Raw genomic sequence first — 17,539 nt, 5'->3', positions numbered from 1 at the left:
GGTGGAAGGGAAAGAAACTCAATAGAGTAACCTTCCTCCACAATCCTCAAAACCCATGAATCCGATGTGATTCGCCGCCACTCATTCAAGTATGGAACGAGCCTGTTAAGGTATAAACGGGGAACTTCTGGAGAGGAGGGGTGTTGAACAACTAGAGAACTAGAAGCCAACTGGGCTTCAGAATGAACTGGAAATAACGACGCGGACAATGGAGTTGTCGGGCTAAAAACGCCGTCTCCTATTGTCCGCTGACTTGGGCCCCTTGTATTGACCCCTGGAAGGGAAAGACGGCTTACGGTTCCCCGTGAAGGTGGACTGCTGGCGCTGTCTTCCCCGAGAGAATGAAGGGCTGTAACGTCCCCGGTAGTATTGGGATTGATATCCCCAACGCTGACGCTGATGGTAAGAATAAGGTTGGTGAGGATGTTGCCCATATTTATTGATGGTCTGCTTCATTTTGTGGGAATGTTCCAATTGTGAGTCAGTTTCAGGGTTAAATAACCCGGCCTCGTCCATGGGAAGATCCTCGATGAGGGAGCGAGCGGATGGGGACAGTGTAGCAGCCCTCAACCAAGCGTGTCTGCGTAAGGCGACTGCTCCTGCTAGAAGTTTGCCAGATGCATCGGCGGTGTTTTTTGCTAGTTCCTTCTGAAGACTCGCGAGGAGCGTGGCTTCTTGTTTAAACGCCTTGGCTAAGATTTGCTCATTGGGAGATAGAGATTCAAGGAAGGGACCAATCTTGTTCCAAAGATAGGTCTGGTATACGCTCATATATACTCCAAAGTGAGCCATCCTAGCGAAAAGGCAAGCGGAAGAATAAAATTTTCTTGCCATAGTGTCCAATTTTTTGCCTTCCCTATCCGAGGGAGTAAGTTGGGCTTTCTGGGCCGGTTTAGGTTGCGCGTCCTTCACGACAGAGTTGGCGTTGGGCATCTTGGCAAGCCAGGAGGTTGCCGACAGATCCAACTTGTAAAGATTCTCAGCTCTTTTTGGGGTAGCTGGAACCAACGATGGTGCAACGCCAACTGTTTTGATAATCTGGAGCAAATAAGGCAGGGTAGGTAGTGCCGTAGGCGTTGGTGATTGTTGCTCCGAAGAAGAGAAACACGGGTCTTTCACAACATTGGTGGGTTTCGGTGTCTCCAAGTTAAGAGCTCTTGAGAGTCTTATGAGAAGGGCAGCAAAGTTACGAAATTCCTCAGTACGGAGGGGATCTTGCTCCGTTTCCGTTAGAGGTGTAGACGGAGGTCCATCATCCTCCACAGATGGATCTATATCTCCCGCATCCATCCCTTCCGGAGCTGGAGCCGATTGGCTCTGAGTTTGTTCACTATCCGGGAATGCTGGTTGTGTTTTGGCTATCTGAGAGGAAATTGCGGTCTCTGGGATCGCTGGTGGGGGCTGTTGAACAGCTTTGGCTTGAGTGGCTGAAATGGGAGGGGCATCGGGAGTTTGCCCTTGTAGAGGAAGAGGCAGTTCCCCTCGGTTTCGATGGAAGTCAAAATAATGGTAAGGAGGGTAAGCGGGGAATGGAGGGGGAGGATAAAAAAAATTGGGATAACGATAGAGCGAACTATGGCCCGGAGACAGAGATCGTGGGTAAAAGGAAGCCCTGGAAGGGCTCCTCGAACGCGAGCCCCAGGATTCAGAAGAGGGGGAACGCTCACGGTACCGATGCCTTCCGTGTCCGGCCTGCTGCCGTCGCTCGGTGCTCCGGCCTCGGCGCTCCATGGCGCTGCTCCCTGCCTCCGCTGTTGGGCGGGGCGGGGGATAGCACAAAGTTTGCGGCGGGGAAGAGCTGGCATTCTGCGGGTTGGCGTGCGCGCTCACGCTCCTCTCCGCTGCCCCCGGGGCCTGGGAGGGCTCCACAGGGGATAGATGGGGCGGAGCTTCCTCCATGGGCGGGATCGGGGAATCTCGGTCCCGAGAAGAATCGCGTTCAGGTGAGGCTTGTGGTGGGGGACTCAGGGGCTTCTCGCCAATGAGTTGCCTCCCTTTTTTATATTTTTTGAGGCCATCCTTGGGTTTAAGCCCTTTCTGAGGTTTGGCGGCTTTGGCTTTTTTCCTCGGTGCCTCAGTCGGCAGCTCGAGTAGGCCTGCCAATCCCTCCTCAGCGGGGGGAGGGGGATTTTGCTCTTCAGCAGAGGAAGGGAGGGAGAGTGTTTCAGGGCATGGCCGTTTGGGAGCGCGCGCCGCTTCTGGCGCCAGAGCCTGCTCGTATAGAGCGGCCTTAAGGCGGGCTTCCCTGTTGCGGCGTGCCTGGGGGGTAAAATTTTGGCAAATTTGGCACGTCTGAGGCACATGGCCCTCCCCCAGGCATATAAGGCACTTATTGTGTCCATCAGAGTCGGGTAGTTTCGCGCCACAGGCCGCACAATTTTTAAAGAATAAGGTAGACATAGCCTGCCTGAGACGTCGGAGCCGTTTAGGGACGTAGCGGAAGAGTAGTCGATGCAGTCCGGGTCAAGGTAAGTGGTCGGGAGAAGACAGAGACGTAGTCGTGGGCAAGCCGAAGTCAAAAAACCGTTGATAAAATGAAGAGGAGAGAGCTAAGAAGGTCCTACTAACTGCTGTCGCGCGGAAAAACGAACTGAGGCGTAGCCCCGCCTATAAGCATATTTATACTATGGGGAGATTGGGCGGGGCCTCCGCCAAAAAAGTTTCATCTAAAGCTTCTAGAAGGTTCCGAAATCTGCGCAGGCGCATTGGGTAAACCATATGTGCGCATTTCACAGACAACACGTAAGAAGAAGTAATATTTATTACATTTTTTTAATGTAGTCTTCAATTTCAGATACTATTTCTGAAATGGACTTTTCCAAATTAATAGTGATAAAACTCTCTGGTGGGGATGGAGGTTCAAGGGTGTCAAATTGTGACTGTAGGAGACTAAGAGGCATGAAATGTCCCTTCCTTTTTCTTAGACGGCCTGCGATTAAGTCAATCGATCCATGCAGATGGACAAAGAGGATCTTTAATGATTCAGGACCTCCTTGGTTCTCTTGCTGACCACTCTCACAGCCGCATTTTCCATTTCCCAAAATTTGCCTGTACATTTTCTTTAGAGCCGAGCAGGCTAAAATTGCATTTTGTCCACATGTATGTTCCCTATAAAAAAGGAATAAAAGTGAGTACCCACAAATCATTTTGATTCCTTTGACTCTTCTTTGTGGAGACATAAAGCGGGGCATCAATAAACATAAAATCATAGCATTGGAAGAGACCTCTTGAGCTATCTAGTCCAACCCCCTGCCATGCAGGAAAAGCACAATCAAAGTACCCCTGACAGATGACCATCCAGTCTCTGTTTAAGAGCCTCCAAAGAAAAAGCTTGCACCACACTCTGAGGCAGAGTCTTCCACTGTTGAAAACCTCTTACAGTCAGGAATTCTTCCTAATGTTCATGTGGAATCTCCTTTCCTGTAATTTGAACCCACTGCCCTGAGCCCTAGCCTCCAGGGCAGCAGAAAACAAGCCTGCTCCCTCTTCCTTATTACTCCTTTTAAATATTTATACATGGCTATCAGGTCTCCTCTCAAACTTCTCTTCTGTGGGCTAAACATCCCCAACTCTTTAAAGACGCTTCTCATAGGGCATGGGCTCCAGACCTTTGATCATTTTAGTTGTACCTTCCAGCTTATCAATATCCCTCTTGAACTGTGGTGCCCAGAACTGGACACATTATTCCAGGTGAGGGCTAACCAAAGCAGAATAGAGAGGCAACATAACATCTCTCAATCTACTATACTTTTGATGCAGCCCATACTCCCATTGGCTTTTTAAGCTGTTGCATCACGTTGTTGGCTCAACTTCTTGTCCACTAAGATACCAAAATCTTTTTCACATGGATTGTTGGCCAGACATCACCTGTTCTGTATCCCTGCATTTCATTTTTTCTGCCCAAGTGTAGTATCATCATTTCTTGATGAAATTCCTTTTGTTAGTTTTGGCCCAGCTCTCTAATCTGTTGAGGTCATTTTGAATTCTGATCACAGGAATTCTGAGTATTAGCTATCCCTCTCCATTTGGTGTCATCTGCAAACTTGATAAGCATACCCTCTAATCCTTCATCTAAGTCAGTAGTTCTCAACCTTTGGGTCCACAGATGTTTTGGCCTTCAACTCCTAGAAATCCTAACAGCTGGTAAACTGGCTGGGATTTCTGGGAGTTGTAGACCAAAACACCCGGGGACTCACAGGTTGTGAACTACTGGTCTACATCATTAATAAAGATGTCGAACAGTACTGGGCCCAGGACCAAATCCTGCGGCATTCCACTAGTCACTTCTTTCCAGGATGAAGAGGAACAATTGGTAAACATTCTTTGAGTTTGGTTGCTTAACCAATTACAGATCTACCTAGCGGTGGTATTGTCTTAGCCCATATTGTACTAGTTTGTTTGAAAGAAAATTATGGGGGAATTTGTCAAAGGCTTTGAAATCAAGATATGCTACATCCACAACATTCCCTACATCTACCAAGCTTGTAACCCCATAGAAAAAAGAGGTAAGGTTAGTCTGGCATGACTTATTTTTGAAAAATCCATGTTCACTTTTAGTGATTACAGCCTTTTATTCTAAGTGGTTACAGACTGCCTCCTCAATTATCTGCTCCAGAATCTTTCCTAGAAGAAAAAGAAGGTGACTTGACCTGAAAATGGGCCTATATGTTCTTAAGACTTAATAGTACTGCCTTCTTTGCTTGAAATACAGACGGCCCTCTGTATCTATGGGCTCTGGATCCATTCTTTCAACCAACTACCGGTATAGATAGAAAATAATTTCAAAAATTCAAATATTTTTTTGGAAAAATATACTATTCAAAAAATATTCACATAAGCAGTATAGGACATGTCATCTCTCCTCTACCCTACCTGGTGACTTCACAAGAAGATTTTTGGCAGAAGCTGTTGCTGGCACTCCCCTACTGAAGTTGAGCCATGGGAAAGATGAGAGTGAGATGGATGAAGAGAAGGCACTGGGAGGGAAGGCTGGAGCTTATACATGTGGGGATTGCCTTTGGAATGTATGTGGGGTGTGAAGTGAAAGGGATTAAGTAGCATTAAAGTTTTATGTAAGGGACTTGGAAATCCTTGTTTTTTGGTCTCTAGAGATTTTAGAACCAATTCCTGCAGATATGGACAGCCAACTGTACCTCTCAAATCATTGAATTGTGGCCCTTTTAAGTAAGTTGCTGGTTTCTTCAATTGTGGCCCTTTTAAGTTGCTGTTTTCCTCAAGAAAAAATCTTGACATCGGGGGGTCATGTGGCTCTCCCTCACATTTTCAAGTGGTACAGTCCTACAGGAGGAGTACTTTTGATTTTTCCGTGATGTAGTCCTGCCTTTATTATGAAGGTGTTTGACCATCCAACATGTGAATGGTGCCATAAACATAGGGATCCACAGTTTGAGGCAAGTGAACCATGATGGTGTGTGTGTGTGTATGTGTGTGTGTGAGAGAGAGGGAAAACAATTGGTGAATATAGAATCTCAAATTTTGTTTGAAGGAAGAAAAAAAGATAAGTCCTCAGGTTCCGAACATAAGAATCAGTGTGCATGGGCAACATTTAGTGAAATATCAACAAGATGCATGTAGCGAGTAGGAATTACAATCAAGGATTTTTGGCAATTAGTAATCAGATCTTTAAAGGCCTTGTATATTTTCTGCTTTTTTCTAATAGTATGCCCTTACTAACAGCAGTGCTAACTGCTAAAAATCTAAACATTGTAACTTGTATACATTGTCTTAAAAGTGTAAATACATTTTCAGATCTAAGAACATTTAAGTTTGAGAATTAAATGCTGGAAATTTGAAAATTAATTCATCACCATCAACAGTAATATACATTGTTTAAATCTCTTTAAGTTATCATTAGTTAAATCGGTATTCAAAATATTAGTTTAGGAGACACCATGGAATTTATAGAGAAAGGCATGGAGATGTTCACTATCAACTCTAGGGACACATTGTTTTTTAGTGTTATCTGCATCTGTCTCTTCTTTCCAAACACCTTCCCAACATATACACTTCACTCACTTTTCACGTTCTCTCATTTCTTAAGGAAAATACAGGATATCTGATGGGTTGGGGACTGGATCACTGAATTGGCTGAAAACCGGATTCCGGGTTATTTTAGCTTGCAAATGCATTTTGGCTGCTAAAAAATATAAACACACCATATATCACTTCTGAATGTGTGATGAAGCTAACGGAGCTCTTGCACACATTCAAAAGCAATTCAAGGAGAGGTCTACTCCTTCTGTAGGCAACACCAAGGACCACACACAAGCAGACATGCAGTCCCAAGCGAACCTGAACTATGAAGAAGAAGAGCTATGACCCCTCATCAACTCAATGGCACTTGACTATAATTTGCAAATGCTGAAAGAATGAATAATCAGAAAGTGAGGTGTCAAAAGATGGGGGAAAGTCTTATACGTTATAGATCACTGATGAATGATTGCATAAAAATAAGTAACTTAATCAAGCATGGAGACTTCTCATTCAGCTGTTTGGAAATTCTATACGCAGAACATGTTATTTTGCCTGAATGAGTTACTGCATTCTTTTTGTCTCTCCCCCTCAGCCAAAAAGTCTGCAAAGATCTGCGGCAGGACACAAGATTTGTACGCAGGAGTTTGGGAACCCCAGATTCAATCTTCAACATCTTCAGTTTCAAAGACTGAGGCCCATTCTACACTACCATATAATCCACATTATCTGCTTTGAACTGGATTATATGAGTCTACACTGCCATATAACCCAATTCAAATCAGAAAATCTGGATTTTATATGGCAGTGTAGGAGGGGCTTGCATAGCTAACAAGCTCACTATTTTCTGTGTCCATTTTACCTTGATGGTATAATACAAAGAGAGTGGATTTAAAGATGAAAGTGGTCAATAACAAGCAGAACGCAGGTAGGAAGAAAGAGTGACGGTGATCCCAAGACTGAAATAAATGGAGCACATGGTAGGGGAGGGAAATAGATATAAGGAAAATGTATTCATTCAATTATCCCAAGGCATTATAAGCTTGCAAAGAGATTCACTGCTGCTCTCCCCAAAAATAATATGAGAGATTATATATTACATATTATACAGTAATATTCAATACAAACAAATCCAGAATGTAATCTATCAAGGAAGACTGGAACAAAGTCTCCCTTGAAGGTTTTTAAGCAGAGGCTGTCTGGATTGCTCTTCCATTGCAGGAGGCTGGACTGAACGGCTCTATTGGTCTCTTTTAATTCTATGATTTCATTATTTGGTCATTTCCTCTTTTGCTCTGACTTAGACTCCAGAAAGTTCTTTTTCCCTCTCCTTTTATTTCACTAATTCACAGTCTTATTTGTTGATGCATTTCCTCCAATCCTAGTACTTCTTAAGCAGGCCTTCCTGTTTTATTGAATCTGTCAGGAAGAGGCACTCATCCGAATGTGTTCCAGTTACCTAAATTGCCAAAGAATATTTTTTAACTTCAGCTTTAATTGGGGGGAATTTAGTGAGTAGGGGGAATTTGCTAGAAAAGGGCAATGAATCAATATTAGTTAATTACCTGCATTCTCTTACCTTTTTAATATATCATGAAGGCAGCAAAGCCATGGGATCCTGTCCTAAAAACAAGAGAGACTAGATTAAGTGAAGGGTTTAATTTCCCTTGAAATAACTCAGCATTTGTCAGGCCCACTTGCGTTTGCTGCCACAGGTACATCATAGCAGGCTTTGCTATCGCAAATCCTCTTTATCATAGCCTCATTTACTTTGATCTTGCCACTGAGGAAATAATTTCTGCCTGCTAGTTCACTTGGCTCAAATGTGTGTGGCTAATACAATCAGCATGATTGATCAGCTTCCCAATGTAATTTAATTTAAGCTTTACACCACCTGCAGATTTCCTCATAATTGATAATCATTAAAACCCCACCTTTCCATCTATTCTAGACCATGTTAAACAAATTTAATAAAAACAAATTTAATGTTTGGAAGGCTGCTGCATTGGGAAAAAATACGGAAGACTTCAATCATATCACCAGTTTAAGCTATCATGGGATAAGGCTCTTTGTGCTGTATTGAAAAAGTTTGCATTGGCTGGTAAGACCAGAAAACACAGCAAAGAAAGAAGTGTATGAGCCCTGATCTATAAAAGAAAGGTTGGTGTTTTCGAGACTTCATTAGCAAAGTGGCTAAATACAGTTACAGCCAGCCTTCCATAGTCACTATAGTTAGGAATACAGAACCCACATGAAAATGAGAAACTATAGAAATTGGTTATTTTTTTTTAATGAGGCATTGGCCATAAATTGGCTCTGGAGGTTCTCAGATTCCTAGAAACGTTTTCTCTCTAGAAAGCTCTATGTCCTTCAGCATGACTAGAGAAAGTTGGCCATAGAGTCACACTAGAGGACCCAGGGATTCCTAGAGAACATTTTAGAATCAAATCCATGAATAATCAAATCAGCAAAAGAGGATGTGGAGGGACAACTGTATATTAAAATTACGCAGTATAAAGCATCATTTAGTATGCTATACATATACTTCCACATGCAAGAATGCTATTATTGTTAGCTGCTGTCAAGCTGACTTCGATTTATGCCGACCCCATGAATGAGAGATGTCCAAGTAAACTCCTTCAACAATAGCCCTGTAGATGTGACAGTCAGGAGTGCTTAGTATCAGCTTCAGCTGATATACCATATTCAGCTGATATGTAATATTAATAATAATATTATGATGTAATACAATGTAATAATAATTATAATTGACTATTATAATTGTATATTTATATTACATGCAATATTACTAATAATATTGCGATATAGTTGTATAATATAATGTATGTATATATAATTGTAAACCGCCCTGAGTCCCCTTCGGGGTGAGAAGGGCGGTATATAAATGTCGCAAATAAATAAATAAATAAATAAATACCAGCTGTGCCCCTTCCTAGATTCAGAGGACCTAAAGATGGTAGTGCACGTACTGGTAACCTCAAGATTGGGTTTTTGCAATGTGCTCAACATTGGGCTACCCTTTTACCGGAAATTCCAGCTGGTTCAAAATACGGCAGCCAGGTTACAGGAACATCTAAGAATGAGCGTATTACACCTATCCTAAAGTCATTTTACTGGCTGCCAATCAGTTTCCGGGCAAAGTACAAGATGTTGGTTTTGACCTTTAAAGCCCTACATGGATTGGGTCCAGGTTACCTAGAGGATCGCCTTCTCCCATACAATCTGTCCCGCACACTTAGGTCCTCTGGGGGGCAGTTACTCTGACTCGCCAAAACCCGCCCAGCAGGACTTTTTGATCGGCTGCTCCACGACTCTGGAATGACCTGCCAGTAGACCTCAGGCAGCTGGATTAGCTGTCAGAATTTACTATACAAGAGAAGACCTATCTCTTCTGGCAGGTCTACCCAGACAGTTTTAATGGTGAATTTTAAACTCCATTGTATGCCTGGTTTTTGTTTTGTTTTGTGTATTTTGATACGTATTTTATGGAGGTATGCTTTAATATGTGTATTTTACAAAGTGTTTTAAAATGATTATGTGTTTGTCTGTTTTAGTAATGCTGTAACCTGCCTCGAGCCTTGCAGAGAGGTGGGCAAGAAATAAAACGATGATGATGATGATGATGATGATTATAACATGGTTTGGGTCCAGGCTACCTTCAGGAAAGCCTTCTCCCATAAAATCCGCCCCAAACACTCAGGTCCTCAAACTAACCAAAATCCAACTGGCAACCATCACCCAGAGGACCTTTTCATTGGCCACCCCAAGACTGTGGAATGATCTGCCAGATGAGCTCCAACAGCTAGATCTGCTGTCAGAATATATAAACCATCTAAAAACCTATCTCTTCCAGCAGGCCTACCCAGCCAGTTGGAAGCATGAATCTTAAACTCATATCTTGTGTTTTGGTCTCTGTCCTGTGTGACTAATGTGTATTTTATAGAAATGCTTGATATGTATCTTTTATGGAACTGCATTTTAATATGTGTGACATTTTTATAGTATTTATGTGTTTTTTACTCTGCTATGATTCACCTCGAGCCATGGGGAGAGGTGGGTAAGAAATAAAAATTATTATTATTATTATTATTAATAATAATAATAATAATAATAATAATAATAATAATAATAGCACACACACAATATTGGAAGGGTTTTTAAGTGTTTAACTCTGGCTGAAAAGCAATTACAATTCATGTGCTCAACTGCAGCTAGAGAAATCTTTAATACACTGAGTTAATTCAATAAACACCAAATATAAAATCCACCCCTGCTCTAGCAACCAAGCAGAACAAGTAATTCCAGGGCACAACAGTTGATAAATACATGGGATTATGGGAAGCAAGCAAGAAAAAGTACAAAATTGAGACTCTTCAAAAAAAATCCTGCACAGTGTCTTTAAATTACTTTTAAAAAACAAAAGACAAAGCTGGGTTTTCAATCATATGATCCTTCTGTGTTCAGTAAGGTAAAGAGTTCACTGTCCTTTAGACTATGTGAAGTACCTGATCATTTAAAGGTATTCCTTCTGCCATTTTCTTTTTATTCTCATCTGGATGATAGTCATCACCTTCATAGAACTTCCATCCTAACTAAACAGGAATGACAACAGTGGAACATTTTAGAATACAGCACAAATTCATAACAAATGAAAATCATTACAGGATCCAAATATCACAAAATGAGTCTGATAAATTCTCCATAGATTCTGCAATTACAGGAAAGAAAAATTATGTAAGATCTTTTTTTTCTCATCAAAACAACTTTTTATGCATCAATTTAATATTTCTTGACATGAAAATAAGATAAAATGCTTTCAATTGAAAGTTGAAAAAAACATAGTCAAAAATTGGCACTGGCAGCAGTTTTTTTGGCAGCTGTATCTGCATAAGAGGAATGGTTGAAAGATCAAATGTATTTGTAAAAGCTGGAACAGTGTTATGAATGGTCTGTCACTGGCATTCCAACAAACCCCATTACACGCTGCAGAGCAGTCACATCAGTAGTTCTGTCCCACATCTAGAGCCTACAATCCCATTAGGTTTCAGCATGCAGCCGTTATACTGTTTACTTCTCAAACTGGCAATAAATGGCAAAAGGGGAACAAAGAACCCAAAAAAATACACCCAGTGTACCTTATCTGCCAGATGTGATCCCACAGTAGATCTGTAAGACATAATAGAAAAGTAGAACATTTACTTTTTGAAAAGAAACAGGTGCTGAGAGAAAAAACAAGCTTAGAGTGAAGTAGTTATCACCAATTTTCTGTTACCATGTCTTTTTTTCCTGTGTCATGAGCTACTTGAGAAACTGCAAGTAGCTTCTGGTGTGAGAAAATTGGCTGTCTGCAAGGACATTGCCCAGGAGATACCCAGATGTTTGATGTTTTACCATCCTGTGGGAGGCTTCTCTCATGTCCTCTCATGGTGAGCTAGAGCTGACAGACAGGATTTGAACCGCTGACCTTTCGGTCAGCAGACCTGCCAGCACAAGGGTTTAACCTGTTGCGCCACCAGGGGCTCCACCATGTCTGTAAACAGCCCAAATCAAAATATATGGCTGGCCATAATGATCTTCTGTGAAGCCAAACATCTGTTCATAGGAGCCATACCATGATAACAATGTTAACAAATAGCCCCTCTTCAATACAGCTGTTAGAAATGCTCCAGTAAGGAAACTTCTTCATTTATTACCTTCTTTATTTTGAGCTGTTTATCCAGTTATTAGTTGGATTTTTAAGGAAGCCATATGAGTATGAACTATAGAGAAACTGATGGTGTGACTATCACATTAAAATTATAATATGTATATAGAAAAATAAGTTTGTTCCCTTTTTACTGTTGTATAGAATAGATTGAACATATTGAAGAGACTTCTGCTGAACACTTAAAAACTTTTGTCATACTAAACACTTAAAAGGCATTTGCCACAATAGTTCATTTTTCTGTGTACTGTGCTATTCATATGCAAAGTTTGTAGTATTAGAGACAAGTTCAGGAAGTACATTTGCCTCCTGAGGCAATTGCCTCATGCTGCCTAAGGGTAGTCCTGCCCCTGGTTTTGAACACAACCATTTCACTAAGAAAAGATGTCCAGAGAAGATGTGCCTTTCTGATAACATATTCCAATATCCTTTAAAAAAGTTGTTTCCTCACTAGAGTTGGGAAGCAACTTATTTTTCTATCAATGTTTGGCAAGTAGTTACATTTTGCTGAAATTACCTGTAATTGAATCATACTTCTTTATGTTGGCAGCCATGGCTAAAAATCTGTTTGGAGGGGAAACAGAAATAGGCTTTCTGACAGTTCCTTGTTTCTCTCTCTGTGTTCACTGCCTCTGTGCATGCACTTACACGCCTTTACATGCTCTGGCTCAGTCTGAGCAATAAGAAGAGCAATATGTATGTCTGTCTCATGCTGCAGTCAGGAAATAATTATATTATGTTTGTATTTTTCTAAGGCTATCCAAGATGCGATATCTGAATTAGCCACTTGGGTGAGCCACAGAACATTTTCTAATAACACAGTAACAAACAAACTGTTAGGAAGAATGTGTGGGATAGTACACTCAGTGTTGGAGGATGATTCTGGAAACCAGAATTCAAATCCTCACTTTTCCATGAGACCCACTGGGTGCCCTTTGATAAGTCAAACTCTCTCAGCCCCAAAGGAAGGCAATTGCAAAGCCTATCTGATCAAATCTTCCCAAGCAAAGCCCATGATAAGTTTGTGTTAGGGTTGCTGTAAATGGGAAACAACTTGAAGGCATACAACAACAACAACAACAACAACTTGTTAGTAGCAGGTAACTCAGCTACTTGTCTGAATTGCAGTAAGACAACTTAGTTTTAGGTGATCAGAATAATGAGTAACCAGCTCCTTTTAAAAAGTAAAATTAAAGACTCTGTCACTCACGCCTTTACAATGAATGCAATATAGAAGATTGCATCAACACCGTGTTTCAACTTTCAGTGGTTTTAGTGAATGAAGCAAATCACAATTCCTTGCAAAGTTAGGCTGTTTCCCATCGAGCCCTGTGATTTCTACAATTCTTTGAAAAATACTCTTGCTTTCAAGAGATCCTGAAACAAATAGCAACTATGTATATTTATTGAATAATCTCTAGGCGCGAAGATCACTACAGACGCAGACTGCAGCCAAGAAAACAGAAGACATTTACTTCTTCGGAGGAGAGCAATGACCAATCTCGATAAAATAGTGAAAATTAGAGACATCACACTGGCAACGAAGGTCCGCATAGTTAAAGTAATGCTATTCCCCATAGTAATCTATGGATGTGAGAGCTGAACCACAAGGAAGGCTGAGCGAAGGAAGATAAGACACTTTTGAGCTGTGGTATTGGAGGAAAATTCTGAGAGTGCCTTGGACCGCAAGAAGATCCAACCAGTCCATATTCTAGGAAATAAGGCCTGGCTGCTCACTGGAGGGAAGGATATTAGAGGCAAAGATGAAGTACTTTGGCCACATTATGAGGAGACAGGAAAGCTTGGAAAAGATCATGATGCTGGGGAAAAAGGAAGGAAAAAGGAAGAGATGTCGACCAAGGGCAAAATGGTATCCTTGAAGTGACTGGCTTGACCTTGAAGGAACTGGGGGCGGCGACGGCCGACAGGAAGCTCTGGCGTGGACTGGTCCATGAGGTCACGAAGAGTCGGAAGCGACTGAATGAATAAGCAACAACAACATTGAATAATCCCTATATAATATTGATCAACATTTTTTGTAACAAAACCCTAACATGCAATTTAAAAAGAACAATTATGTCAACAAGTCATATTAAAAAGATACATTGTCTCTTCCAAAGTAATATTAGGTAACAGTTAATCAGATTAGTTTTGACACTCCCATGTGGGAACTGAACACACACATAGGTTTCTTCATGTAACATAGAATTATGTTTTCATATCAGATGAACCCCAGCAATACTGGGAACTAAAAGAACTGCACTCATCAAAAATACAGAGGTGTGTAAATTCATTTGGCTGCATCTCTGTATCCAGAGTAGCAACAACTATTCTTCTCTAAACCAAACATTTTTTATCTTATTTCTAAACATAAGAAATAAGGCATCTATGCTGTAGAATTAATGTAGCCTGACACCATCTCAATTGCCACAACTCAGGCCCTTCTACACTGCCATATAATCAAAGTAGATAATCTAAGTGATCTGTTTTGAATTGGATTATGAATCTACAGTCATATAATCCGGTTCAAAGCAGCACATCTGGATTTTACATGGCAGTGTAGAAGTGGCCTCAATGTTGTGGAATTGTGGGATTTGCTGTTTGGTGAATCATCAGTTTTACAAGGCTAGAAACCTTGGGAAACTCCCAGGACCACATAGCAATGGGCCAGGGCAGTTCGAGGGTCAAACTCAGGGCGCTTCCAGACAGCACCAAATTGCGGATTTTAGTGAGGGGCAAAAAACTTCAGAAGACGTCCAAATACAGACCCGTTGGTTCTGAGATTTCTGCCTCCGTTGTCCACACTTGATGCTTTGTTGCGAGATTTAGAGGCTCACAAGATGGACACTGCACGACGTCCACCGGAAACGGCTCGGCTTAGAACCGGGATATTCCCACACCTGAAAGTCTCACGGTTTTTGCCATTTCCTCCTGCATTTTGAGGGAATGGCATCTGGCCACGCTCCATTTTGCTGCAGAAGCTCCTGGGATAAAGGTACTATCTGGATGGGCCCTCATTCTACAATCTAGGCCAGGGGTCCTCAAACTTTTTAAGCAGAGGGCCGGTCCACAATCTTTCAGACTGTTGAGGGGCCGAATTATCATTTGAAAAAAAATACAAACAAATTCCTATGCACACTGCACATGTCTTATTTGTAGTGCAACAACAACAACGAAAGAACAATACAATATTTAAAAATGAAAACAATTTTAACCAACATAAATCTATTAGGATTTCAATGGAAAGTGTGGGTCTGCTACTGGCCAATGAGATAGTCAAGTTAATTAGGATTGTTGTTGTTGTTGTTGTGTGCCTTCAAGTCATTTCAGACTTTGGCCGAGCCTAAGTCTAAAATTAATTATTTATTTACTGCATTTATTTACTACACCCTTCTCACCTGGAAGGGGACTCAGAGCAGCTGTATGTACATACAATATATTATATTATTAGCATAGCACAATATTAGCATTATATATTACTATATTGAACTATACCACTATACTATTATATAATACGTAATATATAACATATAATTAATATTATTATATGGTATTATTATTAGTATTATATTGTATAACATAATATTATTATCAATATTATATGTATATACAATATATTATTTTATTAAAACTAATACAAAAATATTATATTATAAAACTGAGGGCGGGGGCCAGGTAAATGACCTTGGAGGGCCGCATCCGGCCCCCGGGCCTTAGTTTGGGGACCCCTGATCTAGGCCCCTTCTACACTGCCATATAATCCAGATTATCAAAGAAGATTAATCCACATGATCTGCTTTGAACTGGATTATATGGCAGTGTGGAGTCAGATAACCCAGTTCAGATAAGATATTGTGGGATTTTCTACCTTGATATTCTAGGTTATTTGGCTGTGTGGAAGGGTTGTATATTGCTATAATCCAGTTCAATCCAGATAATCTGGATTTTATATGGCAGTGTAGAAGGGCCCCTTGATGCAACCGTAGCCTACTAACCTGTGATGCTGTCACAAGTTAAAATAAGTAACAGGTTGTTTTGCAGTGTTAACAGAACTGCAGGAACACCTAGTTTCAGTGTAGATATCCATTCATTAACCAATTAAAACATTCCAGTATCTAAAAAGAGAATGAGTGGCAATTATAGGCTTTCATTTGACTAAATATTGTTCTCTCGCTGTTATCAGAACAGGTTTGCTCTGTAGCTTCAGGAGAAAAACCAGACTGAGCTCCACAACTGTGACCAAACCTTGAAACTTTGAGGGGTCCTTGGTCAGGCATGGGCAAACCTGGGCCCTCCAAGTGTTTTGGACTTCAACTTCCACAATTCCTAACAGCCTACTGGCTATTACAAATTGTGGGAGTGGAAGTCCAAAACTCCTGGAGGGCCCAAGTTTGCCCATGCCTGGTGCACCACAAAAGGTGTCTGAAAGGGGGAAGGGGGATGTGAAAGCATACAGCCATAGAACCTAGAATATCAAACCAGAAAATCCCACAATATCTGCTTTGAACTGGGTTATCTGAGTCTACAGTATACAGTAGAGTATACTGAGTATACAGTATTCCAGTTCAAAGCAGAAAATGTGGGGGCCTAGGATAATGCCCCCATGAAGTTTCACAGCTGCCCTCCAAGTGCAAAAAGGAGGCTGGCACACAAAGGAAGTCCTTTCACTCAGCGCTGAGAGATAAAAACAACGGGGAAGGCCTTGCGTGGCTTCTCTGTGGATTTAGAGAGAGAGGCGGGTTTCTCCTCTGTCTGTCCTGCGCGACGGTATGGTTTCGAATCGCCACAAAATGCACCCAAAGCAGCCCAAGAAGAGGCGGCACGGCTACTTACTTCCCGCACCCGCTGACTCCCATGACCACCAGCAAGTGAGGCGCCCTCTTTGGGCCTGGAGGCCCTCTTCCTGCTCCTGCTGCTGCTTCTTCGGCCATGAGCTTCTTCTCTCTGTGTGTGTCCGGAACTCGCCTGACAGGACCGTCCTCCGCCCTTTCCAACCTCCTCTTGCTTCAGGGGAAGCTGGCAAACGAAGGCCAAAGTCCGCCCTGCTTTAGGTGAATGAGGAAACCAAGCTTGGGAAAGCTCCCGAGGGCGAGGAATGCAGTATGACACTTGGCTCAATGCAATGTCATGGCAGCCTGGGATTTGCAGTTGGGGGAAGCACTCTTTGTGGAACTACAATTCCCATTCTTCCATAGCACCGAGTCCTGGAAAGGAAAGTGGGATCATGCCATGGCAGCCTGGGATTTGTAGTTTGGGGGAAGCACTCTTTGTGGAACTACAGTTCCCATTCTTCCATAGCACCGAGCCCGGGAAAGGAAAGTGGGATCCAACTTTATCCATTAATTCTTCACATGCACCCTCAGGCCCATGTACCCTATACAGTAGAGTCTCACTTATCCAACGCTCGCTTATCTAACGTTCTGGATTATCCAACGCATTTTTGTAGTCGATGATTTCAATAAATCATGATATTTTGGTGCTAAATTCGCAAATACACTACTACATAGCATTATTTCGTATTGAACTACTTTTTCTGTCAAATTTGTTGTATAACATGATGTTTTGGTGCTTAATTTGTAAAATCATAACCTAATTTGATGTTTAATAGGCTTTTCCTTAATCCTTCCTTATTATTTATTTATTTATTTATTTTACAGCATTTATATTCCGCCCTTCTCACCCCAAAGGGGACTCAGAGCGGATCCCATTACACATATAGGCAAACATTCAATGCCTTTTAACATAGAACAAAGACAAGACAAACATAGGCTCCGAGCGGGCCTTGAACTCATGACCTCCTGGTCAGAGTGATTCATTGCAGCT

The 17,539-nt window shown here is 41.7% G+C and overlaps 1 protein-coding gene across 5 annotated transcripts; it reads right to left on the bottom strand.

Moving 5' to 3' along the window:
* Nucleotides 1–2,753: 2,753 nt before the first annotated feature.
* idnk (IDNK gluconokinase) lies at nucleotides 2,754–16,851 on the bottom strand. 5 transcript variants are annotated; one of them, XM_003216467.4, is made up of 5 exons: nucleotides 16,550–16,851; nucleotides 11,148–11,178; nucleotides 10,518–10,604; nucleotides 7,571–7,614; nucleotides 2,754–3,108 (listed from the first exon to the last, which is right to left on the bottom strand). In XM_003216467.4, the coding sequence occupies exons 1-5, from the start codon at nucleotides 16,645–16,647 to the stop codon at nucleotides 2,763–2,765; spliced, it is 606 nt and encodes a 201-aa protein (XP_003216515.1). In that variant the 5' UTR covers nucleotides 16,648–16,851; the 3' UTR covers nucleotides 2,754–2,762. The 5 variants fall into 5 exon arrangements, with proteins under 5 accessions (XP_003216515.1, XP_008101464.1, XP_062828093.1 ...); XM_008103257.3 differs by having other exon boundaries at nucleotides 10,518–10,600; nucleotides 16,550–16,657; XM_062972023.1 differs by lacking the exon at nucleotides 16,550–16,851 and adding an exon at nucleotides 14,485–15,210 and having other exon boundaries at nucleotides 10,518–10,600.
* Nucleotides 16,852–17,539: the final 688 nt, after the last annotated feature.

This window comes from Anolis carolinensis, chromosome 2 (assembly GCF_035594765.1).
Source record: "Anolis carolinensis isolate JA03-04 chromosome 2, rAnoCar3.1.pri, whole genome shotgun sequence".
In the NCBI taxonomy this organism is placed as follows: Eukaryota; Metazoa; Chordata; class Lepidosauria; order Squamata; family Dactyloidae; genus Anolis; species Anolis carolinensis.
Note: the sequence above shows the minus strand (reverse complement) of the source record. Positions and strands in the feature narration are given on the sequence as shown.